The sequence below is a fragment of the Brassica rapa genome, chromosome A05 (genome assembly GCF_000309985.2).
Source record: "Brassica rapa cultivar Chiifu-401-42 chromosome A05, CAAS_Brap_v3.01, whole genome shotgun sequence".
NCBI lineage: Eukaryota > Viridiplantae > Streptophyta > Magnoliopsida > Brassicales > Brassicaceae > Brassica > Brassica rapa.
In genome coordinates, this window is record NC_024799.2 from 5,813,862 (window position 1) to 5,839,999 (window position 26,138).

Sequence of the window (26,138 nt, forward strand, 5' to 3'; positions counted from 1 at the left end):
TTTTAGTAGAGATAAGGGCTGCATAGGAAGTACCATACTATAATTATCAAAATATGATCTTTTATTAGATTAAAAAGAATAATTTCAAATAGATAAAAAATAATAATTGGGTGATGATAAGTCACACACAATACAAGTACCGAGTCAAAACAGAAACATGTAACAAAACTTATGAAGGAGGGAAGAAACGGTTGAGGTTAAAGGGGAGAGTGTAGAACTCCTCATTCCTGCTATCTCCTTTGAATGTTCTGAACTTAGCCCACCAAGGCAACCCTCTGTCTTTAGCACTCTCTTTGTAATCCAGAGTATTGTCCAAGAACACTGCGATCATCAGCGCCACCATTGGTGAAGAGGAGAAGATTGTGTTCAAGAAATCATTGAACCAACCAGCATTGGTGTGAGCTGGACCATGCAATGCCTTCATGGAGAAGTCTCTGAAGTATTCTGGAATCGATAAGCCTAAGAAGAGAGATACGCCTGTGATGAAGAGGTTTCTTAGGGAGTTCATGTTTGTGAATTGTAGGAAAGAGAGTCCAACAGAAGCTGTAACACCAAAGAGAGTTTTGTTTAGATAGATCAAAGTTGTAATGATCTTGTGAGATAAGGTAGTACTAACCAACAAGACCGAACAGGACGCAGTACACTGCTGCAAATATTGTGAAAGGTATTGAAGCAAACAAGGCTCCAAATTTGCCTGCAGAAAGACAAAACAACAATACTTTTTAGAAAGAAGAAAACATCTTAGCTAAAGCTGATGGTGTGTGATGTGATTGTGACCTAGCATTGAGAAGAATATCATAAACCCTGCTGAGATTTGAATAACTCTGCGGCTACCAACACGTGTGCTTCCTAGTAATCCAACATTCTCTCTGTAACATTTACAAGAATGAATAAAACTCATTAGACTAGTTGTTTGTCCAACCAATTGAAGAACACATTAGTTTGAAACTCCATCTACTTACACAGAGACGCTTGAACCACTTAGCGTTCCAAATAAACCGTTCAAGAGGATCCCAATGCCTTGCCATCCAATACCGCGGCTAAGTACATGAGGTGGAGGAGGCGTGGCACTAGCCAGGCGTGCAGCAGCCTTGAAAGCTCCAGTTGACTAAAAAAACATTCACAAAGAGTCTTCTTTAAAGAACATTCTCACATCAATAAGATTCTTCTTATTATGTTACATTACCTCAATGAGTGAAACTAAAACAGCAGCCATCATACCAAAAGCATGACCAGCATCAAAGCTAGGAGCTCCCCATTGAAGTGGATAAGGAATCTTGATCCTAAAAAAATTCAAAGAGAGAAAAAGCTTATCAAAAACACTATGATCAAAACTCTATTTTAGGAAACATTAAGACGCAAGAAAAATAACTAACCAAGGAGCTGAAGAAATGAGGTTAGACATATCAGTTCTGCAGTTTACTTGCGTCTGATGCGGTCGGTGTTTGTAAGCTCCACTAGCTGTCAATAGATGTGCGTATGCCCACACAATGATTAAAGCTATAATCATAGCGAATCTCTCCACTACTGGGAACTGTCTGAACTGAAAGCTCTTTAGATACTGCACAAGAAAGAACACAACAAAGATCAGTTAAGAAGCCTAATCAGAGAGACTTTAATAAGGTCACCACATAAGTAAATAAATAATAACCTGAGAGAAGAGGACAAAGAGGATAAGCATTGGAATCCCTATCTCAACACAAGTACCCACCTGCAAACACAAAACACACAATCAAAACAAGAAACCAAGAAGAGATGATTCTTGAATCTTTAACGAGAGACACACCATTGGGAAACCTCTGTTGAAGAGTCCAAAACCAGTTAATGCAATAACAGGAACCATACCAACAGGACTAAAGAATCTGAAGAGAAAAAAAAACAAATCATTAAAAGTCTACACCTTTTAATATGATAACAAGCAGTCATATGTGTATATATACATACCTTGAACAGATTGCCCACATCTGGCTGAAACCAAGGATGATCTGAACGCTAGAAGCAACGATGACCGCGCCTTGTACTGCTCTCATTGTACTTAGAAATCTCTAAATTTTTCAGATTCAGACACTAGAGTTAAGATCATTCAGACAAAAGCAGTAGCTTACTGTAACAAGAGAAGAGCAAACGTACCAGTTGTGGATCTTCAATACGGGTCAAAGAAGAGTCATGGATGATTGAAATGATCGGAATCATGAAGGCATAAGAGCCTCCTATCACAGTTGGGAGACGAGTTCCAAATAATGTCTGAAGAAGAGTGTTCACACCTTGAATGAAGAGTAGTGTCTGAACAACTCTCACTTTATCACCCTACACAAGTGTTTTAAAGGGGACAGCACATCAATGGAGATTCTCCGGGATAAAGAAACAATGGAAGAATGTAATAATACTCACATCGTCTCCACCCATCATAGGAACAAGAAAGGAAGGGATCATCACTGCAGTTCCTAAAGCAAGAATGTAATGCTCGAAACCTAAAGCTATTGCTTCTCCTGCAAACAACACCATCATAAAAATAGAAACTCAGACAAGTGTTTTTTCCAAAAATAGCAGAACCAAACTATCAAATGGGTTGGAAGATCGTACCCCATGGAGGGTTTGAGTCAATACAGTACTCTAGACCCTGAAGCTGGTCCATTGGTGGGTGGCTTATCTCCTCTGGCTTTACAGGATCCATGATCTGTTCAAAAGTCTTTTTCTTTCTTGTTCACAACAATCTTGTTCTAATGATATTATCTGGATGTGTTCACTAACTAAAGGATCTAAATGGCTAAGAAAGCCTAGTACAGAGAATGTTAAACTAAAAGAAAAAGAGACAAAGGGCAAAATGAAAAAGCTTTACTTTTTCGAAGTTGCAGCTGAGTTAGAAGATAACTTTTTTGGTAGTGGTGGTGGCAATGAAATGGTGATGACTGAAGATTTTATATGAATAGAGAAAGGTTGAAAAGAAAAGGACCGTTGAAATTTTTTTATTACCGAAAATGCCCCTTAAGGAACTGCCAAAACAGAATACTACCGTTACACTGTTTGGTTGGTAAACTATGATTATTAATTTTTTCAACTTTACACATCAACAACTCTTTTAATGCATTTAGTTATGTTTCTGTCATTCTCCAGAGTTAAAGAATCTATTGTCTTCATTCAACCTTTCTTTTAATTAGTTTCAATTTACACTAATTCAATTATCAAGACTTTTTAGTTTGGTGTTCCCAACTCTTCTTGTTTTAAGTTCTCTAGTCCATATTTCAATTCTTGGTAAAGCTAGCAAAAGTGTTTTGTGACAAGTGTGTCTTTTATCATAAGGTTTCAGTTACATATCGAAAGTGCAAAACGGAACACCCGTGTGAAAAGAATGACAAACTTCTGAATGAAAACGAACAAACTTCATTCTTGAATTTTTTAAATATATTACTTAATGTAACTGTAGGTTTTGTTAACGTTGGGTAATCCTTTTTTTTTTCTTTTCCTAAGTTGTCGAATCTTATATTATTTAAATACAGATATGTACTTGTTTCAGAAACATTATTAAAAAAAAGTTAAACTAATAGAGTTATATTCTTCATAGGTTGGTAACTGTAAAAAAAAAAATCTTATAAAGAAACATCTACATTTCATATTTTGATTATAATTAGCATAATATACAGAAGTAAAAAAGTTAGGATAAAATACTTGGTAATCGATTAAGAAGACTTGACCATGATCAAAGCCAACCAAAGTTTAAAGGGGCAAAAGAAAACGTTATGATTATGTGAAATTAATGTGTTTCGGAAAAGAAAAGAAAATGAACCAATGAACATCTCTTTTGCTTTTAATTTCTTTATATTATTTTAAAAGAAAATATTATCTTGGGGTCTGAGTAGTGAATAGTAATAAGATGGAGCCAGGAGATGGGTCCAAGAGACGGTGCAGGTGTAAAAGGACTATCTGACTGAGACACTCACGTGCGTCCCAAGAAGAACAAAAATGGGGTCATTTGGGTTATGGACATAAAAACATAAACAATACAAAAATTCACAATGCGTTTGTTACACATTGACATACCTAAGAAGAACCTCTCTGTGGTTTAGTCTCGTTCACCTGTTGACTGATACAAGACCCAAAACCGGTGCCGTTTCATGACTTGAGTAAAAATGAACTTAATTGTTCATGTCATGCATGCTGCTGTAATTTTTCTCCTCTGCCTCTCGCCTCCATTGCTGCCTATGTGATTCAAGATAAGCACATGCTTGATTCTATTCTTTCAGGCCTATTTATATCTATGATGCACTAAATATGGAACGGAGAAATGTTTGGTTATCTGTACAAATATACGTAAATCCCAAAGCTTTGACATAAAAGCTTTGTCATTCATACTCTTAAGTGGTCCAAGGTTTTTGTTTTTATAAATGAGACAAAGAAATGGGACTTACGAAAAAGCTGTGTATCCAGAATCAGCAGTGACATATCATTGCACTAGACGGGGTTCACGTCACCCAATTAAGGCAAACACCACAGAAAGAAACAGCTTAAGCATGCCAGAATTCATCTCAAAGTCTCCTTGTACACACTCTAATCCACTACTAAGTACTACTTAAACCTGGATGTCGTGCATATGGTTCTTCCTACTTTCTTGCCTCTCCTTTACATATCACTCTCCATATGAATTTATGCGAGCGACACATCAATAAAGATTAACTATGCTGTATCGCACAACGGAGCTCCTCAACAAGATGCAGAAATGGAACTCCTGAATGTGCCTACAAAACCGGGAATGTTTTGTAAGAAACAACAAAATGTCAGCCAGGAAACGCAAAATGGCTTTGTTTTTTCCACAAACAGCTTATCAGGGTTTATATGTTTAGCTTTGTTACTCTTATTATTATCACACATACGAAAAACTGTCAGGCACTCAGAGTAATCAAGTTTTATGATACTCTTGTTGTAGTTTTTTTTTGTATGAGAAGTAGGAAACGGCAAAATGTGTTTTGCATATGGTTGAATACCTGTTATGTAATGGCGTGGCTTATTTGTTATACATGTATCATGCTCAGTGTATTGAAATCTCTCTAATCAGACTTGGATATAGATTATTATGTTTTTGTTGACTCAAACAATTCATTACCAACAATAAATACACTAATTCTTCATTTTTTTTCTTTTGCTTCTTACAAATTCACTGAATTTCGAATTTTAAACCCTTCTTTTAGAAGTTGACAAAAAAAAACACTTCTTTTAGATAATTTGTTTTAGGGAAATTAGGAGATATAGACATGAAAAAAAAGGTAATTCACGTTATAACACTTTTACCTAACAGATGTATAGACGGCGTCAATAATACATAATAATACTATCTTATCCTTTCTCTTTCACCGGCTAACCTGCTACAATTAAAAAAAAAATTATAACTTTTACTGTCCAAAGTAAATCGTGTATTCTCTTATTCCACACATCTTCTCCTTCTCGCTTTCTTCGTCGGTTCTCTCTGAAATTCCAAACGATCCTACCGCTTCTCTGCTCCTACGGCTCGCCTCTCACTGCAATCAACTTTTCATCTCCGTCATCTTCCCTTCTCATCGGCTTCGGCTTTCCGGGCGTCGGTGGTTCGGTTTTGCGCGACGGTTTCGGCAGAGGGGAGTAACACCGCCGGCATCTCCAACTTCACAGAGTAGCGTTTTCTCAGAGCTTTGACAACATCGTAAGTTTTTTAGCTTTCTGATTCGTCTCTGTTTCTCTGCTTTGACAACAGCGTAAGTATTCGTATCCCATTAAACCATTCCATGTAGGATAGTAGCACTTGCGATAATGTTTGATTTGTCTCACTTTGTGTTTGAGTGTGGTTCTCAGCCTGATGTCGTTAATTTAAGTTATGCTTGTTTTGGGGTTTCTGTCTTTGTGGTCCATTGTTCATGGTCTAGAAATATCGATTATTTTGTGGAACACTAAACCCAAACCACATATAGGTTACGTCCGTATCTGTATATTTAGCCTGATGAGTGTCATATTAACTGGAATAGTATGTTATTCATAATATTCCATTTCACATGAAATGGTACTTTCACATGATATGTTGTTTCATTCGGTTGCTGGTTCTTACCCTGCTTAGCTCATTATTCATTTATATATTGCATATGACATTGTGAACCATCTTCACTCTTTGACTCTCTTACTTTCCATTCTTCAGGTTTGTTATGGACGAGTTAGAGCTTCCAAGTAGATTGTTTGAGACAGGTTGCAAACCCAGTGGCAAGAAAAGGGTTAACAACTATTTCAATCTCCGTTGGATTGAAGTGATAAAGAGTGCATTAGATGATGAGGACCTGACGATGTTGAGTGCTTCACAGTTTGACCAGGTACTAAAGATGGGGTCCCATACCTTTTCGGTTATGTTTCTTCATTACCTTTTTTCACGACAGTTGATCAATGAGAAGGACTTCGAATTTTGGTGGCTTTTCGTGGGGAAACCAATTCGGTATGCTATTCAAGACTTTGCACTTGTAACTGCTTCTATTTCTATTTGATTCAGTGTATATGAAATGGAAATGATCTTATTTGTAGTTTCTCTCTGTTTAAATTTGGAATTGGGTTGTGTAAGTTTGTACGTTTGGTGTTCATATATGAAGTATTTACCATGATTTAATTTCAGTAAAATTTGGGTTGTCTAGGGATTAGGGTTTATATTTTTATAACTTGGGTTTAGTGTTTATTATCAATTGTTTGGTTACCATCCCCTTTATCTTTGTATATCATGGTGCTCAATGCTTGATCTACTATACACATAGTACCATTTGAAATAGTACTGTTCCAATGGAATAAAAGTCTTTTTGTAACCCTATAACACACATTTCCCTTCTCGTAACCATTATCTTATACCCATTGTTTAAATTTACACGGTGAAAATATCTTGGTAAATCAGGAGGTGTACGTGGCATCCTCCTACTCTTTCATATGTAATAGCTGTCATCAACTTGTGTTAGGTGTTTAATGTCAAGTGTAGTTTTACCACTCCCCCATTAGATTTGTATCCAAGTAACATAGTATACGGTATATGGAATGGAACATTTAAAATAATAAATACATAGCACAATTATATGGAATAACATTCGCATGAAATTGTACCTACGTTTCCCACTGCAAATTCCATGTGGCTCATGAGGTTTATATTTCCATAAGATTTGGGTTCCCTATGTATTGGGATTTATATTTTCTTAACTTGGGTTTAGTGTTTACTATCAAGTGTTCTATTACCAATCCCATTAGCTTTGTATTTCATGTTGGTCATGAGGAATATAAATACATGTTCTCAATAGTATGACATGTGGATTTAATTTCACAAAGATTTGGGTTACCTATGTATTGGGGTTTATATTTTCTTAACTTGGGTTTAGTGTTTACTCTCAGATGTTATATTACCATTCCCATTAGCTTTGTATTTCATGTGACTAATGAAGAATGTAAATATATGTCCATGTATTATTGCACGTGGATTTAGTTTACCGATATAAAATAGTACATAATATTTGCCCCTACCATCATAGACACTTCAAAATTTGAAATCATGAAGAATGTAAATATATGTCCATGTATTATGGAAGATTGGAGTTGACATTGGATTAGGGTTTATATTTTTATGTAGGGTTTAGTGATAGTTGATAGGGTTTAGTTTATGTACGACTGGAGTTGGCATTGGGGCATGCATTACCACCTTCCATGAAGGCATGACCATATCAGCATTTGAAAAATATGTTAAGATGATCTTTAGATTGCAAATACATTTTTACCATTTCTATTCTATATGCCTCATGTAGAATGGTAATGCATTTTAGTGGCCACCAGTACGTTGTGTTTGATCTGCTTCTAACTTCATAAATGATATGGTTATGTTACCATATGGAATAGTTCTATGATATAAAAAATAGTATTCTCTATTATGTGTAGTACTACTTGTGAAATGGAAATTAAACTTTATTTGCAGTGTTATGAATGGAACATAAGATAGTAACTTATATTTTTGCAATATCTGACTTATTTTGGCAATATATGACTTCATTTTAGATAAAGTATTACATACTTTGCGTCTATCATGCATATTTCAACTGTCCAATGTAAATGCTTTTTCAATTGGAACTATATTTGTCTTTATATTATTCTATCTACAATATATAGTATGGAACTACAGTTTCTGGATTCTCCGTTTGTTTAACGTTGTCTTTTACACTTACTTATCATCAATTCCTCTCTCTGCATTTTTTTCCTTCTTTTGATTTTGAATATGGTTTATGCACGTGCTTCCAAAAGTGTTTCATTGTTATTAGGGGACAGAAAACCACCACGTTGTTTTCTCCATGTGAAAGAACCGGTAACCTATTACATAAAAGGCTATAACCGGCAGAAATCAAGGCAAAAAGCTAGTGACTGCATTATGTCAAAATCATGTCCATTTCCTTGAGTTCTCACCCAAATGTGGCTAGTAAGCCAATTAGCCCTTTGTTTTATTATTTACGTAATACACAAAGATAATATTATCCAGACAAATGTATAACTTAACGTGGTCTTCATAACGATAATATGTTCTGTAATGAGGATTATTTTCATTAGTCTATGAATTTTCTTATGACAGTAATATAACAAAAGTATATAAAACAAGAAAAATCTCGTCGTGCTTGCAATTTAGGCTTTAATTAGGCTTTTAGGATAAGATTTTTCTAGAACATTTCGGTATAGGTTTTATAATGAGATCCTAATACGCATCAAAAAGAAATGAATTGATTGGGTTGAAGAATATTTATTATCCACAGTGGATTAAAATTTGGATATCGCTTGAAAGTCAATGGTTAAATGCATGGACTATGTCTTTACAAAATTAAACTATACCGGATTACGACTCTTTTATATATAAACTAGATTTTCAACTAAACAAACTGAACTGAATGTTTTAAAATAAATTGGTTGTTAAAGATGTTACTATCAAACATTTAACGATCCAGAACTAATTAACAATGGTCTAGTAGTTGAAAATTTCATCGTGGAATAGAGGGTGCTTCATTGCGATTTCAATTATCTTAATTAGCCACTGTGGACTGCCTAAATGATAAAATTACACAGCACTTGACTTCACGTACTCTAGGGATTATAAAAATGGATTTTGATTAGAAGTCTCCCACTTATATAAAAGGAAAAACACCTTTCACAAATATGTGTTAATACTCGTTTTATGTACAAATTCAAATAACGCTACGTCAATACTCTCTCCGTTAATATGCGTTTTATGCAGAATAAACACTTTATATGTGTTAATATCCAACATTTATTAACAATATATTTCCGTTTATTTTTTTATTTGTTGAAATATAGTGTATACTATTATTTGCGAAGTAAATTTTTGCAACGGAGCTCTCACGTTAAAAGTTAGAGCGGTTAATATCGTTTATATCCTTAATGAATAATTATATAAATTAGTCGAAATATAAAAACGAATTTCAAATCTATCTGATTAAAAAAATGATTAAAATTAATAATAAATCGTTTATAACCTTAATGAATAAATTATATAAATAGTCAAAAATAAAAACGAATTTAAAATATATCTGATTAAATAAGTGATTAAAATTAATAATAATAAAAATTATCTAAAATATAAATAATTAAAAACGAATTTCTATTAATACTATTATATTTATATATTATATTAGATAATTGACTATAAATAAATATAATAAAATTTTCAAAAATAAAAACATGTTTTAAAACATAAGATAATTGTTAGATATATTCTATTGTTATCTGAAAATAATATTTTATTAAAACATGTTTTAAAACATAAGATAATTCTTAGATATATTCTGTTTTTATCTGAAATTAATATTTTATTATAAAATTTATAGTTAGATATAAAAGAATTTATAATTAAATGCTAATCAAACAAATAAATATATTTTCTAAAATATATGTGAATATCTTTAAAATTTAACACAACAATAAGCATATATATATTTTGATAAAAAGTGATGAATATATATTAATAATATTTTATTTATATGTTATATCTGATAATTGACTATAAGTAAATATAATAAAATTCTCTAAAATAAAATATATTTTTAAAACATAAGATAATTCATAAATATGTTGTGTTTTTATTTGAAATAATATTTTTATTATAAAATATGAAATATAAAGTTTAATGTTTGATTTATATTTTTAAAAATATAATTAATAATTTATTGTGTTGGTTTTGATTTAATATTTATAAAAAATATCTATAAAAACACTATGCTCGCATGTGCGGGCAGAACACCTAGTTATAAGTATAAGTAATGATTTTTTTTATTTTTAAAATTTACAAAATTAAAAAAAAAATTAATGTATGTGCACAAATCTAAAAGTACAGTCAAAATTAAAGGTTCCAGCAACAAAACATTGATAATAACTTTTTTTACTGATAACTTAAATGTATTATCAATGCTTTTACTCAGATATGTCTTTCAGGCCACGATTCACTAACTATGGCGTAAAAGAAATGGGAGACAAGATGTTTAGAAATCGTATCTCATCCCTCCCTGGGCACATGAAATTCGTAACGCGATGATAGTGTGCAGAGGCGTGCCTCTATTGTATTGAAAAAGACATTCGCCTTACGGCTTCGATTAATACATATTTTTTTTAGAGTTCCAAAGTTTAAAATAATTTATAATCTAATGGTTTACACTTATTTTTTAAAAACCCTTTTTCACATAGTAGACTAACTAACCTTCTGAATTCATGTATTTTTTTCTATATGACATAATATAGCATAAACTTATTATTTTGCAGCGTTAGATTTGTGTATTTGGTGAAAGCGATATATCATATTACAAAATTGTTTTTATTATAGTTGTAATAAGTTTATTTTTAAAATTTGCTAAGACTCTTCGCACGGCACTGATAGTGTGGTTAGCAACTAGGATCGGATCTCGTAAGACTATCTCCAATAGTTTATTCAATTTTTCAATCTAAAATATAGTAGTTCTATAATAGAGTTTAAGTTTTCTCCAACGGTACTCTATTTTAAATTAGAAAAAAAAGTGATAAATAAAAATAAAACAAATTACTCTATATTTGGAGTAAACTTATTTTTTACTCAATTATAGAGTGAGAAATAAAGTACAATTAAAGCATTTTTACTCTAAACTCTATTTTATGATAAAAAATAAAGTGAGGTTGGAAATACCCTAATATTATTCAACTATATTCTATTTTCATCCGTTTGGAAAAAGAGAAATTGCATTCACTATACACAACAAAAACCAAAGTTCATTAACTAACTAAAAACACTTCATCTCTCCTATTTTCTCTTCCTATCTCTCTCTACTCTCTCTAAAAATCTAATTTCCCTTATTTTTTTGGTTATTTAGCAAATAAGCTCTTGAAAAGACGAAATCACATTTGTTGTAGAAAAGGTTATTTTCTGATCTGAATAAATGGAACATTAATTCAAAAAATAAAATAACTATGCACTTAAAAATAGTCAAAGTCGAGATGCAAATTTTTTTTTTGAAAATTATCGAGATGCAAATTAATATAAGGGATTTTATAAAAACCGGGGTTTGGAACTTGGAAATATGATCGCTCTTTGTAGCTTTTAATTTGGGTTTCCTCGGCTACGTGAAGTCCAACGACATTCTACAACCACCGACTCAGCCACACACACGCGGTTCCAACAGATACCACCCACAAAATCCAAATATTTGCTGGGGGAATATACATGTGTGACAACTGACAACATCCTGACGAACTATTGACTCTGCTTATCGACCAGAATCACTCCAGTTTGATAAAAGTCAACCTTATTTTATTATTTGTCTATTAAAAAATTAGAACAAGTATATGAATTTGCAACTCTGCGTATTGGATAAACCGTATTTATTTAATATATATCCATAAATTAATTTGTAAATCCGTCCAACGGATTTGGAAAATTTGGCATCAGTTTAGGAATATTTTTATAACAATAATTAAATGAGATGACTTTTCAGCTTATAATAAACAAAAATAAAAAAATGTCAACTTCCAAAACCGTTATAAAACGAATACGAAATGGCCAAAGTTAGAACATCATTACAACCGGAACAAGACAACCAAACCATATCGTATTTCGTTCGGTTCTTGTTTCATTGTCTTGTTTTATTCGTTTTCAGTAAAACGTGTCCAAAAAGAAAAAAAAGGTCTAAGTTCACCGATGGCTCTGCGTCTTCTTGGTCGAATCGTTACTAAAGCCGTGAAGAAAGAGAACAGTCCAGAGAGTCCCAGGAGTCCGAAAACCCCACAAGGCTCTGTTCTCATGGACAAGTACGACCTAGGAAAGCTTCTAGGCCAGGGAAGCTTTGCTAAAGTCTATTTAGCCCGGAGCATTAGTACTGGCGAGAACGTCGCCATCAAAGTCATCGACAAAGAGAAGATCGTGAAAAGTGGATTGGCAGGGCACATTAAACGAGAAATATCCATCCTCCGCCGCGTCCGCCACCCTTACATTGTCCACCTCCTCGAGGTCATGGCTACGAAGACCAAGATTTACATTGTGATGGAGTATGTACGAGGCGGAGACCTTTTAGGAAAGGTATCTAAAGGCAGGCTTCGTCAAGGAGTCGCCCGGAGTTATTTCCAGCAGCTGATCTCATCAGTTTCCTTCTGCCACGGCCGCGGAGTTTACCACCGTGATCTCAAGCTCGAGAATCTTCTTTTGGACGATGAAGGGAACCTTAAGGTATCTGACTTCGGTCTCAGCATCGTCTCCGAGCAGCTCAGGCAAGACGGTATCTGTCAGACGTTTTGCGGGACGCCTGCTTATTTGGCGCCTGAGGTTTTGACGATGAAAGGCTATGATGCTGCCAAGGCTGATGTCTGGTCTTGTGGAGTGATCTTGTTTGTGTTGATGGCTGGTTATCTTCCCTTTGAAGATAAGAACATTATGGTTATGTATAAGAAGATCCACAAAGGAAAGTTTAGGTGTCCTAAATGGTTTTCGCCTGAGCTTACAAGGCTTTTGACTCGGATCCTGGACACGAATCCAGATACCCGGATCACGATACCGGAGATCATGAAACATAGATGGTTCAAGAAAGGGTTTAAAAATGTCAAGTTCTATATTGAAGACGATAAGTTATGTAGAGTGGATGACAATAGTGAAGACGAGTCATCATCAGTGTCATCGGGCCGATCATCGACTGCTTCAGAGGGAGACGCAGAGTTTGAGATTAAACGAGTTGGGTCAATGCCGAGACCCGCAAGTCTAAACGCATTTGACATCATTTCCTTTTCTTATGGATTCGATCTTTCGAGTTTCTTTGAAGAAGGAGGACAAGGAGCGAGGTTTGTATCTGCTGCTCCCGTGACAAAGATTATATCGAAATTGGAAGATATTGCGATATTGGCCAACTTTACAGTGAGGAAGAAGGACTGGAGCGTGAGGCTAGAAGGTAGTAGAGAAGGTGCTAAAGGACCGTTGATTATTAAGGTTGAGATATTTGAGCTGACAGCATCTCTTGTGGTGGTTGAAGTGAAGAAGAAGGGAGGGTTTATAGAAGAGTATGAAGAGTTTTGCAACAAGGAGCTTAGACCACAGCTAGAGAAACTGATGCATTACCAAGCAAATGAAGTTGAAGTAGCAATGGTTTTGCGACCTGAAACTGAAGAGAGATGAAGTTAAGAACTTGGAAGGTCGAGAGAGAAAGACACAACAAGAAAAGGTATAAGTATTATTTGTTACTATGCCATTTATTTTTATTGTTTTGTGATTATTATGTGTATCTAAATATGAAAGCGAGAGTACTTGTAATAAATGTGATAGGAAGATCAGAGAATAAAACAAGTAAGCAAAAATAAAGAGTGAGATCATGAGGCAGTTTAGACGGTTTTTGCTGGCGATTATAAAGCTAGTTTTTCATTGATTGTTGTTGTACAAGTATCTCTAGAAAGAGAAGAGCTTAATGGAAAATCTTTCTCGGCCTTTCCTTTCTTTTTTAGAAATTTCATTTTTATGCTTCATAAGAGAGACTAAATGATCAAACTGAACCATTCAAATGTTATTGTGATTACACTTATAGTTATTGCACATAAGAAATCTGATGAATCCTCCACATTGAATTTGTTTTTTTTCTAAACTTATCAGAACCAAAGTTGGGCTCAATTATTCTACTCCCGGTCCAAATAGAGATTGCTTTAGGAATAAAATTAGTGGCTGTTGATAACTTTCGCTCAGATTCCAAAATCAAAACTCAATAGGATCGTTATGCAAATATATGATGGAGACATACACATGTTCTCTAATATCAAGATTATTGTTCATGAAAGAAGATCATCCTCATTTGGAATAATTGGATCAGTCGAAATTTGTTCAAATCGAGGTGAGTGTTAAAAAGCAAAACTTCCATGCTTGGTGGAATAGGAAACTCAATAGGATGAAACTGTTAGCAGCTGAAATTTAATTTCTTGTGATGTAATACTAGTTATCGTGTCGCAAATGGTTGAAGCAGCTCATGCAAGGACATTTTAACACTAGCTAGAAGTGATATTGACAAGATGTTAATGATTGTTTCGAGTATAACATTTTCACATGTGTCCTAATTGTCCACATCTATTACAATTAGTGGATAAGTACGCATATTTTACAACCACCACAGAAATAAATTACAAGGATATCATTTTGACCAACAATAAAAACACTTGCATAATTCTTCATTATAATTTTTATAGGCATCCAAAAAAATATAATATCTTAATGTGGTCTTCACAACGATAATGTATTTGTACCATGGGGATAAATTTCATTAGTCTATGTATTTTCTTATGAATGTATTCGTCGTGCTTGCAATTTAGGCTCTTATCATAAGCTTTGCTGGAAATATTTCAAGGTATAGGTTTATTAAACTGATTCCTAAATTCTCATTAATAATGAGAGTCATAAATTCTCATCTAAAAGATTGAATAATTTTAATCGTATTATTGTATCAACTAATAAACTGAATCAGTTTCTTTCTTTTTATTAACCAGAACAAAGAAAACATTAAAAAGCCATAATTAAATAGTTTGAAGTGTTGGCTAATAACCTAAACGGTTTGAAGACTGTTTTTTTTTTTTGGTAAAATGTTTGAAGACTGTTTTGTTTACACAAAGGATTTGAAAATATCGTTTAAAATCAATGGTTAAATGCATGGACCTTTAACATATTAAACTATATCAGATTTTACTTAAAACTCTAAAACTTCAACTAAACAAACTAAACCGAATGTTTTCAAATAAATTGGTTGTTATTGGTGTTACTATCAAACATTTCACAACTGACAACTAATTAGCAATGGTCTGGTAGTTGAAAAAAAGTCATCATGGAAATCTCCCACTTATAAAACTGAAAAACATCTTTCCCATTAACGCTACGTACGTAAGAAAACAATTATGTTGCTTTTCTCTTTCCAAGTTAACGCACCGACAAAAACGTTGATAAATAACTTAGAATTAGAATTCTCCCAGAACTTAAATGTATAAGCATATAAAGTCTATTAATTCATTTTTAACATTTTTTGACCAAAAAAAAAAAAAAAAAAAAGCATATAAAGTCTATAGCGTGCATGTTGAAGTTATTGGCAAAAACTTTGAATGCACTTAACACCGACAAAATATGTGTGTTTTATACTTAAGCATGCGCAAGAAAATAAATTTATTTTATTTCATCTCTTCGTTTTGTTTTCTTCAACTATTGGCGTGTTATAATTTATAAGTATATTGGCCTATCACCACTATTTTCTTATGATGATATATTACATTGTCCACAGTAATTTCTGACCAATGGATGATTTTCCTTCCATCATCATCACGATTTCAAACTAACGTTCTGGACGATACCAATGCACTTAATGGAGTAGTCAACTCGAAATGCAAAATTAATATTACACATTATATAGAAACTGAGTAATATAGCTATTTGGTGTGGTCTTTGACTCTCTGTAGCTTTTAATTTGGTTTCGTCGGCTACGTGAACCCCACGAGTCACAGTCTGCACGGACTCGACTCAGCCACACATACGTACAGTGACGGAGGCAAGAAATAATTTTATTGGGGCACAAATACTAAATGGGCTTAATTATACTATTGTTATATGTATTTTTAGAGGGTTTAAATAAATCTATGGGGGCAAAAAATATTTTAGAGTAGGGGCATATAGATTGAAATTAAGTTATTCACACTAATTTTTAAAATTTTGTTGGTTTCAGTGACCTCCACCTACATACGTGGTTCCCGCAAAAATTCCGCTTTTTTGCTGGGGGGTGAGGGATATATACATGTGTGATAACATCCTAACGAACCATGCCTGCTTATCGACCAGAATCACTCAAGTTTGATAAGTTACCCTTATTATCTGTTTCTTTAGAAATCACGATAAGTATTGTAGGAAACATGACTGCAACTTTTAGTATAGGATAAACAACATTTATATAATATATAACCCCAAACTAATTTGTCGGCCCAGCCAACGTGTCCATCTGGTGGCAACTAAATGGATTTGGATAAAATTTCAACATCAATTTAGCAATCTTTTCAAACTATAAAAGTGAGATGACTTTTCAGCTTATAATTAAAAAAAATGGTGAAAATAAAATAATGTCAACTTCCAAAACCATTATAAAACGAATACGAACTGGCCAAGTTAAGACATCACTACAACCGGAACAAGACAACCCAACCATATCATATCTTCGTTCATTTGTTCCCTTCGACCTCAAACAAATGGTATTGGAAAATTAACTTAATTTTCTATGTTGCATCCAAATTTGACCTTAGTACATAAGTAAAAATCCTACATAGATTGTTAAACTTCTGACATATCTGCATTTTTATTTGTTCATTTGACTATTTTTGTTCTAATTTGATCTAATACCTAAATAACTAAAAAACTCTAAAATATATGACTCGCGATAAGATTCAAAACAAAGGTTGAAAACCGGCAAAACACATAGTTTTTCACCTGTTTGGTATGCATCGGTCATGCTCTCAAGTGTATTTTAATCTTATCCGATGTGTTTGTCCAATGTCTCAAATAACTATTTGACTTGCTCTCGATCGAAAGGATATCATTCTTGACCAACAATAAAACAGTTACACAATTCTTCATTGAACGGTTTTTTTGCTTCCTACAGTCACTGAATCACGAATTTTGAACACTTCTTTAAGATAAATGTTTTTGTTTATATACGTAATTCACAAAGATCATTATCCAAACAAATGTAATATCTTAACATGGTTTTCACAATGAGATTATTTTCTTCTGCCATGAGCATTATTTTCATTATTCTATCTATTTTCTTATGACAATATTATACCAAAAGTATATAAAACATGAAAACATTCGTCGATCGTGGTTGCAATTTAGGCTCTTAGCACAAGCATTGCTGGAAAATTTTGAGGTATAGGTTTTATAATCAGTAATTTACGCATTAAAAAGAATGAACAATTTTGTTCGTATTAATGTATCAACCAATAAACTGATTTTGTTTCTTTCATTTTATTAATCAGAACAAATAAAGCATTGAAAGCCATAATTTTTAGTGTTGGCAAATCCTAATCGGGTTGAAGAATGTTTCCTTTACACAATGGATTTGGATTTAGACATCGTTTGAAAACCAATGGTTTAAATGCATGGACTGAATATGTCTTTACCATGTTAAACTATACCATATTTTTAACTCATTTATATTTTATATACTTAAAAGTTCAACTAAACAAACTTAACCGAACATTTTCAAATAAATTTGTTGTTAATGGTGTACTATCAATCGTTTCAGGATTTCATAACTAATTAACAATGAGTCGAGAGAAAGAAAAAAAACAATGAGTCGAGAGGGCTAGAGCTCAAATCGTTTGATTGCGATTTCAATTATGTTAGCTACTGTGGCGAACCCTAAATGATAAAAATTAAACAACACTTTACGTACTGGAGGGAAAAGTATGAATTTTGATTAGAAATCTCCCACTAATAAAAAATGAAAAACACCTTTCAGACTATAGCTACGTAATCCATTGTCCGCATTATATCAGACCAATTTATAATTTTCCATCCATTCTTATCACACTTTCAGCATAAGTTCTAGACGATAACAAATTAACAATGCACATAAAAAAGTCAAACTCGAAATACAAATTAGTACACACATTACATAGAAACCGGGGTTGGAAGTATGAGATACTCATAAGCCAATTTTCAAAAAAAAAGTATGAGATACTCTTTGTATAGCTTTTAATTCGGTTTTGGTCGGCTACGTGAACTCCACAAGTTACAGTCAGCACCGACTCTGCCACACACACGTGGTTCCCACAAATGGCATCCAACAAATCCAATTTTTGCTCGGGAAATATAGATGTGTGAGTATCAGCATTGGTGATTGAGTTTTTCACCGATAGATTTTAGTTTTCATATTAAAAAAATATCAACAATAGATAGTTTGACATATGTGAAAAAAATCTATAAAAAATCATATAATCTTTCTTTCATATGAGAAATCCTCACATTTCTTTCTTTTTAATTTATTTTTATTTGTAAGAGAGATTTATTTAAAGACGCGTGAATGATGATGTTCATAACGAACAATGAATCTACTTGTCGACCAGAATCACAGAGGTTGCTATTTTTTTGTCAGCCACAGAGGTTGCTAAGTCAACCTTATTATCTGTCTCTTAATCGCAATTAAGTATTGTACAACATGACTTATGCAACTTTTCGTACTGGATAAAGAACATATATAATATATATCCATAAACTAATTTGTTGGTTCGTCCTACGTGTTCATCTGCTGGCGGATTAGGATAAGACTTCAACATTAATTTAAGCAATATTTTTATAACAGTAAGTGAGATGACTTTTCAGCTTAGAATAAAAAACAAAATAGTCTCAACTTCCAAAACCATTATAAAACGAATACGAAGTGGCTAAGTTAAGACATCATTACAACCGGGAACAAGACAACCCAATCATATCTTATTTTCGTTCATTTCTTCATTTCATTCTCCTGTTTCGAACAATAGTCTCAGCCCACAATGGCTCCAGTACCATCTCCGCAAGTGCTACTCCCCCGTCTTCTCGGTAAAGTCATTACTAAAGACGTGAAGAAAGAGACCAGTACTCCAGAGAGCCCCAAGAGTCCAAAAACCCCACAAGGCTCTATCCTCATGGACAAGTACGAGCTAGGAAAGCTTCTCGGCCACGGAAGCTTTGCCAAAGTCTACTTAGCCAGGAACATTAACACCGGCGAGAACGTCGCCATCAAAGTCATCGACAAAGAAAAAATCGTCAAAAGCGGTTTAGCCGGCCACATAAAACGTGAGATATCCATCCTCCGCCGCGTCCGCCACCCTTACATCGTCCACCTCCTCGAGGTCATGGCTACAAAGACCAAGATCTACATCGTGATGGAGTACGTGCGAGGCGGAGACCTTTACACAAAGGTCTCCAAAGGGCGCCTCCGCGAAGGAGTCGCCCGTAGATATTTCCAGCAGTTAATCTCCTCGGTTTCCTTCTGCCACGGTCGCGGCGTTTACCACCGCGACCTGAAGCTCGAGAATCTTCTTTTAGACGACGAAGGTAGCCTCAAGGTCTCTGACTTCGGTCTCAGCGTCGTCTCCGAGCAGCTCAAGCAAGAAGGGATCTGCCAGACGTTTTGCGGGACGCCTGCTTATCTGGCGCCTGAGGTTTTCACGAGGAAAGGCTACGACGCGGCTAAAGCCGACGTGTGGTCTTGCGGAGTGATCTTGTTTGTGTTGATGGCTGGTTACCTTCCTTTTGATGATAAGAACGTTATGGTTATGTACAAGAAGATATTCAAAGCACAGTTTAAATGTCCTCATTGGTTTTCACCTGAGCTTACGAGGCTTATGGGGAGGATCCTGGACACGAATCCGGATACAAGAATCACGATATCGGAGATCATGAAGCATAGATGGTTCAAGAAAGGGTTTAAAGATGTTAAATTCTATATAGAAAACGATAAGTTATGTAGAGAGGGTGACAATGATGATGACGACTCATCATCATTGTCCTCAGGGAGATCATCCACTGCTTCAGAGGGAGATGCAGAGTTTGTTATTAAACGAGTTGGGTCAATGCCTAGACCCGCTAGTCTAAATGCATTTGACATCATATCATTCTCTTCGGGATTTGATCTTTCTGGCTTGTTTGAAGAAGGAGGACAAGGAGCGAGGTTTGTATCCGCTGCTCCTGTGATAAAGATTATATCAAAGTTGGAAGAGATTGCGAATGTGGCGAAGTTTACGGTGAGGAAGAAGGATTGGAGCGTGAGGCTGGAAGGTAGTAGAGAAGGAGCTAAAGGACCGTTGACTATTAAGGTTGAGATATTTGAATTGACACCGTCTCTTGTGGTGGTTGAAGTGAAGAAGAAAGGAGGGTTTATAGAAGAGTATGAAGAGTTTTGCAACAAGGAGCTTAGACCACAGCTAGAGAAACTGATGCATTACCAAGCAGATGAAGTTGAAGTAGCAATGTGTTTGGTCCCATGTTAAGAAAACTGGATGGTCGAGAGAAGAAGACAGTACAAGAGAAGGTATTAATTACTATAGAAACATTCGTTATTACCATACCATTTATTTTTTTCATTTGTTCTGTGATTATTATGTGTATATGAAAGTGAGAGTTGTAATAAGAGTGATAGGAAGATCAGAGACAGAGATCCTTAAGGCAGTTTCAGACGGTTTAATTTTTTCGTTGTTGCTGTTGTACTACATGTATCTCTAGAAAGAGACGAGCTTAATGGAAATTCTTTCTCGGCCTTCCCCTATAAAAACTGTCTTGTTCATCTTAAGAACTATGTTACATAAGAGAGACTATATGATCAACTGAAATGCTCCAAGTGTTACATGTTGTCCCGGGTGACCTTTATATGTTAGTACCTGAATGAAGATATGAACATAACATCTATCGGCAACAAATGTTTCTTCTTATTAACTAGTAAGACAACTGACATAATATGGAAGTGTAACTACACATGTAAATCAATCTAAGGCTCACAATAGATACGGCGGTTTTCGATGGGCCTATGAAGTTGTAGATTCAACCTGATGATTCTCCCAAGGGGTCAGATCTTGAGAAGCTTCAAAGTGTTATGTTGTGGATTGACAAGATGAACGAGCAACAAGTTCCTACAAAAGATATAGTGAGCATTAGCATTTATGGACTCTGTGTGTGTTTCTTTATCTCTTAAGGGAAAGTTTGAGATGCGTACTTCTGAATAGCGTATATGATCTCTGTGAACACAAGAAGTCTTGACTATAGTCTCCCACTTAGTCACACTTGTGGAGTTTTCTTTGAGATCCTTCTTTTGGGGATGAAACAGGTATCTCCTTGAAGAGATCTTCGAGCTTACTGAAGGTAGATTACGTAAAAGCCAAGACTCAGAAGGCTTCTTAGGTGTCGGCAGATCATGTGGAGACAGATCACAACCACTCTTGTTCTTGTCTAAGTCACCTGCCTTCATCTTCTTGATTGCACTGCTAATACTTAGGGACTCTACAGCCTGATGCTCGAGAACAGCTTTCGGTTTCTCTGAAGTTGTTTCTGGCAAGATCTTGACATTGCTGGTCTTTGGATTCTTATCTGTGTCAACGTGTAAAGTCTTTTCCATGACAGAGCTTGTAGAAGAGTCAAGTCTTGTACTCTTTGGATAGAGTAAGTCCTGAGACTTCTTTGGGTTTTTGATATGTTTGTTCAACCTGTTAGCTCTCATGATCTCAGCTTCCTTACGAGTCCCGGGGAAGCCAGCAGAGTGAAGAGGGGAAGAGTTTCCTACACTGCGGTACGGTGACAAACAGCCAGTTTGTCTGTAAGGAGATGATGGCACACTTGCTGTTCGCAGATTTGTATCAACACTTGGATGTACTGGAGATTGAGCTCTGCTTCCCAACTTATCAAGAGCCAGCTGACAACAAAACATTCAAGATTTATGATAACTGTACAGTTGATTACTGGATAGCGCCCGAACTATATAAATCCGCATAAAACACTGTATAATATGAAAACGGTATAGCGCCTGAACACTGATTTTATCATATTTTTATGATGTATGATTGTAAAAGAAGTTAAAGGGCTTGAGGAGAAACCTTTTTAACAGATTGAAACCGAGATTTGAGTTTCGCAACCTTGCTTGACTTGACTTGATCATGGCTTGAGGTTCTTAGGGAGTAAGGTTTCTCTTTGAGACCATGCACTGAGCTCAACATACCAAGGCACAGTTGTGGTGACATCCCACAGCCTCTCCTAGATAGATACTCAGAAGTTTCTTCGTCATCTTCATCGCTTGTATCATCATCACCTATGTCTTGATAATATGATGGAGTGGTGTTATACTCATACCTCTTAGGAGTTGCAGCTGGTAGTATATCTCTAATTTGTCTCACTGGTTCAGACATGAAGGGAGATGGTTGTCGCTTCATAGCGTACTGAGGTTGATGTTGCTCCATGGTCATGGACTTTGCGGCAGGTAAGAAACGGTTCAACATGAAATCTCGAGATTGATCAGGATCCTCGGAGGCCATTGGCGGTTTCGTTGCTTCAATACTACCACTTACGCTTTGCTTTAGAGACAATGTATCAAGGGCATCAGAGAAGACATCATCATCTTCACTTTCTTCTTCAATTGCTTTCTCCAAGGAACTTTTGAAAACAACAGAGGCAGTGTTTGGAACATGATCCAAGCCAAGAACAGGGACAGAAGGAGATTCACTTGTCTTGGAGTCATCATGAGTAAGTTTCTTGGCCATGTTTTTGCGCACAGAGACTGCTTCTTTCTTCATCTGCCTTGTTGAAAGAAGAGGTGCCTCAAAGTTAAGTTTGCTTTCTGACATAGAACCAAGCAGAGCCGTTAGAGAAGCTCAGCGATCGATGTGCTAATAGTTGACTATAACAGTTACATAAGATGTTCACAGTTCTCCATAACAGATCTGAAGAAGAAAAAAAATTAAATAATGAAACTAGAGCAACCTAGATTCCATTTATTAATAGCTGAGTAATTAAATAATTATAGACACTGAGATACATGCACCAACGACAAATCTGAAGAAAGTGGAAACTTACAAAAAAGATAAGACCTGTGGAATGGACTTTACTAGAAACTTTTAATTAGTTTTTTATGCGATGCTACACTTTCAAGAAGAGTGTGATGATCTAGTAATCAAATGCATGATTGAGTATTTGTGGAGTCTATGGCAGTGAAGAACCAAAGAGTGAGAGATTTCAGAACAGTTTCTTAACTTAATACTACAAAATTCCAAAAAAAAAAAAAAAACCAATTGAATCTCATGCAAGGACGGATCCTTTCACGTTGTGTTGAGCTAAAAGTAATAGTTATGAAGGACAAGTTGTGAAATCAACTAACCAGAGAGATGGAAGGAGGGAGAAGCTTCTGCAACGAGAGAGAGTGTGTGAGTGAGGTGAGAAAAGGGGAGACACTACTTGAGTTTGAGAAGAAGTAAACACAAAGGCAACAGAGATAAGGAGTAAGCTTTTGATTTTGTGTAAATGTTTTTGTGCCTTGAAGATGACGGCTACCAAGTCACGAGACTATTTCTGTTTTTGTTTTCAAGCCCCAATCGAGAGTCTATTTAATTTCATTAACGTCTCCTCAACTAACTTCTGAGATGTAATAATGTGACAAACATCAATTCTACAGATACACTTCATACTGTGAAAAGTATGAATCTTTTTCTTTTCTCTTTTTTGCCTAACTTAATGGTTTGCACGTTACGCTAGAGGAAAAAATGCAATTGTAGAGATGGTAAGAAAAATCTATGGCTCGGATGTGAAGACAAGAAAAGAAACCATCTTTAATCTCATATCATCATATAGTAATGTAAAGTGATTCAACAGGTACAACAAACCATCCCAACATAACAACTCAAAATTCAGCCAAAAATCAATGAAATTAAACAAATAATATAAAGCATCACGAGAGAAGAAAGATTCATGAAACCATAACAGTAGAAAGCTGTGTTCAGCTCTGCACCTGAGCTTCTGCTGCTTCCTTTTCTTCATTGGCTGCAGCCATTAGCTCATCAAACTTCTCTGACTTGCCAAGCGTAATTTCGATCTGCTAGACCAAAGATAATCAAATTTTGATAACACAAGAAAACGCTCGATGACAATCAATCATCCCATGAAAACTACCTTAGGTTTCTGCACAGGACGTCCCCTTGAGCCATCCTTAATATCAACAGTTGAAGTCATGATCTCTATACACATACAAAAACAAAGCTTAGTTGCCAAATCGTATAAAAATATAAAAACTAAATATCCAAGAAACTCACTCTTTTCAACAGCAAAACCATTGTTCTTGAGTATTTCAGCAATGGTAACAACGGTTGCAATGGCTGCAACATGTTCCAATAGAAACTCAATTAGTACAAAGGCTATATTATTACCAATAATAATAAATAAACACAATAACAGTTACAGAAGAGGGGATGTTAAGAAGACACATTACCCATCCCAAGGGCAGACAATTCGACATCATTGTGCTCTTGCATATACCTCTGAAACAAACAAAACCCAGTTAGATCAAATCTCAGACAAGATCCTTGTAATAACAACCAATTGAAGACACCAATCAAAGCTTATACCTTTGTGATTCATATTAAGACAGCTAAAGTAGATAGATTTGCAGACAAAATCGAGCCTTTTGAATGGATAAGAGTCACACAACGATCGATACCTTGGCGAGATTGACGTAGAAGAACAATGGTTTCTTGGTGTTGGAAACCTGGATCCGGTTCTTCTTCTGGGAATCAACGGCCAAGTTCATGTTGTTCACTCCGTCTGTAATCTCTTCCATGGACTCTGATTCAGGAATCTGTAACCCTAATTTGTTTGTTTCGAGGTGAGGGAAGGGACGAGTCAATCAATAAATTTAGGGGGTGGTATTCAATCCAAGAATTTAATAGAATTTGAAAGAATTCATAAATAATAATTTTTGTAGTAGTTTAAAAGATTTGATGAGGATTTAATGCATTTACATAATTCTCATGTTTATTTTTGTTATGGATTTTAAAGGAATGCACTTAAATTTGATAGAATATCAATTTCTCTAAAATCAATTAAAATTTTGAATCTTTATTATATTGAAAAGATAACAAACATTATTTTAGTTATAAAACTGAAAGAAATATAACAGTTACTACTACTACAAAAGTTCACTGATTGTAGCAATTTTATTTCATAAAACAAAATAAAGGTATATTTTAATTGTGCTACACTTTGACGATGAAAAATATTTGTGTTATTTCAATTTTGTCACTTTTTGTTTTCATTACTTAAGAAATGAAAAGAAGCTTAAACATGAAACGTGACTAATACCATCTCGTTCACGTTAAGGTGGTCGTTGAGTTACCCAGGTCCGTTGAATAGCCATCTCGTCAATTATAATACCATACTTGTAAGAAGAATGGAGATGAGGATTACTAACATCACAAAATTTCAGACTTACGATGCCAAATCTCCTCATAAGAGGAAGGAATTGGTTCTTCACATTTTTACATTACATTTTCCATTAAATTCTTTCCAAATAACATTACTACAAAATCTACCAAATATTGAATAACACTAGAATTTAAAAGAATTAGAAAATTAATTACAAATCTTTAAACCAATAACACAAGATTTTGAAAGAATTGATGAAATTCTTAATTGAATAACAGTAGAATTTAATGGAAACTATAATTCTTTCAAATTCCATCAAATTTCTAGATCCAATACCCCCACCTAAAAGACAAAAGAGAGAGAGAGGTTTGTGGAGTTTGTGACCCGATTCTTCTTGCTCACCATCCGGGTCAACCCGGTTTAGTGGATTGGGTTGTTGGGCCTTTAAACTATAGGTGTTAGGAAGATTGTGTCATCTACCCTCTCTTTGTCTCTTCGTGGCTGATCTGAAATAACTGTTGGGAAGCTTCTGTGACCCTTTTATTTCCTTTCAAAGAAAAAGTTGGGCTTTGTTTGGGCCTAGAGATTATCCAACCCAACAAAGATAGACCTCTCAAGCAAGTCTATAAAGGCCATTTGTACCTTTTGTTCATCTTGCTGGTGTTAAATCTCGTCGACAGATCCGGTCTATAGACTAATTTAGTTTCATGCTAGAGCTATT

The 26,138-nt window shown here is 34.8% G+C and overlaps 6 protein-coding genes across 9 annotated transcripts in view; 3 read left to right on the forward strand and 3 right to left on the reverse strand.

The window, feature by feature from the left end:
* Positions 1 to 26,138, forward strand: part of LOC117134085 — a 905,201-nt gene that overhangs the window by 254,509 nt on the left and 624,554 nt on the right. The window lies entirely within an intron of this gene.
* Positions 44 to 3,845, reverse strand: LOC103867475 (nucleobase-ascorbate transporter 2). The gene is made up of 12 exons (XM_009145548.3): positions 2,584 to 3,845; positions 2,392 to 2,489; positions 2,131 to 2,307; positions 1,945 to 2,045; positions 1,787 to 1,862; positions 1,652 to 1,711; positions 1,377 to 1,561; positions 1,187 to 1,283; positions 963 to 1,108; positions 778 to 869; positions 617 to 694; positions 44 to 543 (listed from the first exon to the last, which is right to left on the reverse strand). The coding sequence occupies exons 1-12, from the start codon at positions 2,672 to 2,674 to the stop codon at positions 170 to 172; spliced, it is 1,575 nt and encodes a 524-aa protein (XP_009143796.1). The 5' UTR covers positions 2,675 to 3,845; the 3' UTR covers positions 44 to 169.
* LOC103867820 (CBL-interacting serine/threonine-protein kinase 13) lies at positions 10,028 to 16,674 on the forward strand. The gene has a single exon (XM_033291754.1). It carries the CDS (start codon positions 12,191 to 12,193, stop codon positions 13,649 to 13,651), a length of 1,461 nt encoding a protein of 486 aa, XP_033147645.1. The 5' UTR covers positions 10,028 to 12,190; the 3' UTR covers positions 13,652 to 16,674.
* Positions 16,888 to 20,781, forward strand: LOC103867476 (CBL-interacting serine/threonine-protein kinase 13). Its single transcript, XM_009145549.3, has one exon. It carries the CDS (start codon positions 19,036 to 19,038, stop codon positions 20,512 to 20,514), a length of 1,479 nt encoding a protein of 492 aa, XP_009143797.1. The 5' UTR covers positions 16,888 to 19,035; the 3' UTR covers positions 20,515 to 20,781.
* LOC103867477 lies at positions 20,928 to 23,600 on the reverse strand. 2 transcript variants are annotated; one of them, XM_009145551.3, is made up of 4 exons: positions 23,382 to 23,600; positions 22,108 to 22,844; positions 21,234 to 21,926; positions 20,928 to 21,150 (listed from the first exon to the last, which is right to left on the reverse strand). In XM_009145551.3, exons 2-4 carry the CDS (start codon positions 22,798 to 22,800, stop codon positions 21,112 to 21,114), a joined length of 1,425 nt encoding a protein of 474 aa, XP_009143799.1. In that variant the 5' UTR covers positions 22,801 to 22,844; positions 23,382 to 23,600; the 3' UTR covers positions 20,928 to 21,111. The 2 variants fall into 2 exon arrangements, with proteins under 2 accessions (XP_009143799.1, XP_033147643.1); XM_033291752.1 differs by having other exon boundaries at positions 22,108 to 22,947; positions 23,382 to 23,571.
* Positions 23,808 to 25,971, reverse strand: LOC103867479 (uncharacterized protein At2g34160). Of its 3 annotated transcripts, none has more exons than XM_009145552.3 (5): positions 24,714 to 24,940; positions 24,486 to 24,534; positions 24,310 to 24,372; positions 24,170 to 24,234; positions 23,808 to 24,092 (listed from the first exon to the last, which is right to left on the reverse strand). In XM_009145552.3, exons 1-5 carry the CDS (start codon positions 24,831 to 24,833, stop codon positions 23,997 to 23,999), a joined length of 393 nt encoding a protein of 130 aa, XP_009143800.1. In that variant the 5' UTR covers positions 24,834 to 24,940; the 3' UTR covers positions 23,808 to 23,996. The 3 variants fall into 3 exon arrangements, with proteins under 3 accessions (XP_009143800.1, XP_033147729.1, XP_033147730.1); XM_033291839.1 differs by adding an exon at positions 25,764 to 25,971 and having other exon boundaries at positions 23,809 to 24,092; positions 24,170 to 24,372; positions 24,714 to 24,912; XM_033291838.1 differs by having other exon boundaries at positions 24,170 to 24,372; positions 24,714 to 24,971.

Coding starts and splice junctions, on each gene's coding strand:
- LOC103867475 (XM_009145548.3), bottom strand. CDS start 2,674: ATGGATCCTGTAAAGCCAGAGGAGATAAGCCACCCACCAATGGACCAG. Junction 1,562..1,651: donor TCTTTGTCCTCTTCTCTCAG/GTTATTATTTAT, acceptor TTTCTTGTGCAG/TATCTAAAGAGCTTTCAGTT. Junction 1,284..1,376: donor CTCATTTCTTCAGCTCCTTG/GTTAGTTATTTT, acceptor GAATTTTTTTAG/GATCAAGATTCCTTATCCAC.
- LOC103867820 (XM_033291754.1), top strand. CDS start 12,191: ATGGCTCTGCGTCTTCTTGGTCGAATCGTTACTAAAGCCGTGAAGAAA.
- LOC103867476 (XM_009145549.3), top strand. CDS start 19,036: ATGGCTCCAGTACCATCTCCGCAAGTGCTACTCCCCCGTCTTCTCGGT.
- LOC103867477 (XM_033291752.1), bottom strand. CDS start 22,851: ATGTCAGAAAGCAAACTTAACTTTGAGGCACCTCTTCTTTCAACAAGG. Junction 21,927..22,107: donor GGTTTCAATCTGTTAAAAAG/GTTTCTCCTCAA, acceptor TTTTGTTGTCAG/CTGGCTCTTGATAAGTTGGG. Junction 21,151..21,233: donor ATCATATACGCTATTCAGAA/GTACGCATCTCA, acceptor TATCTTTTGTAG/GAACTTGTTGCTCGTTCATC.
- LOC103867479 (XM_033291838.1), bottom strand. CDS start 24,833: ATGGAAGAGATTACAGACGGAGTGAACAACATGAACTTGGCCGTTGAT. Junction 24,373..24,485: donor ATTGTCTGCCCTTGGGATGG/GTAATGTGTCTT, acceptor AACATGTTGCAG/CCATTGCAACCGTTGTTACC. Junction 24,093..24,169: donor GTCCTGTGCAGAAACCTAAG/GTAGTTTTCATG, acceptor TTGGTCTAGCAG/ATCGAAATTACGCTTGGCAA.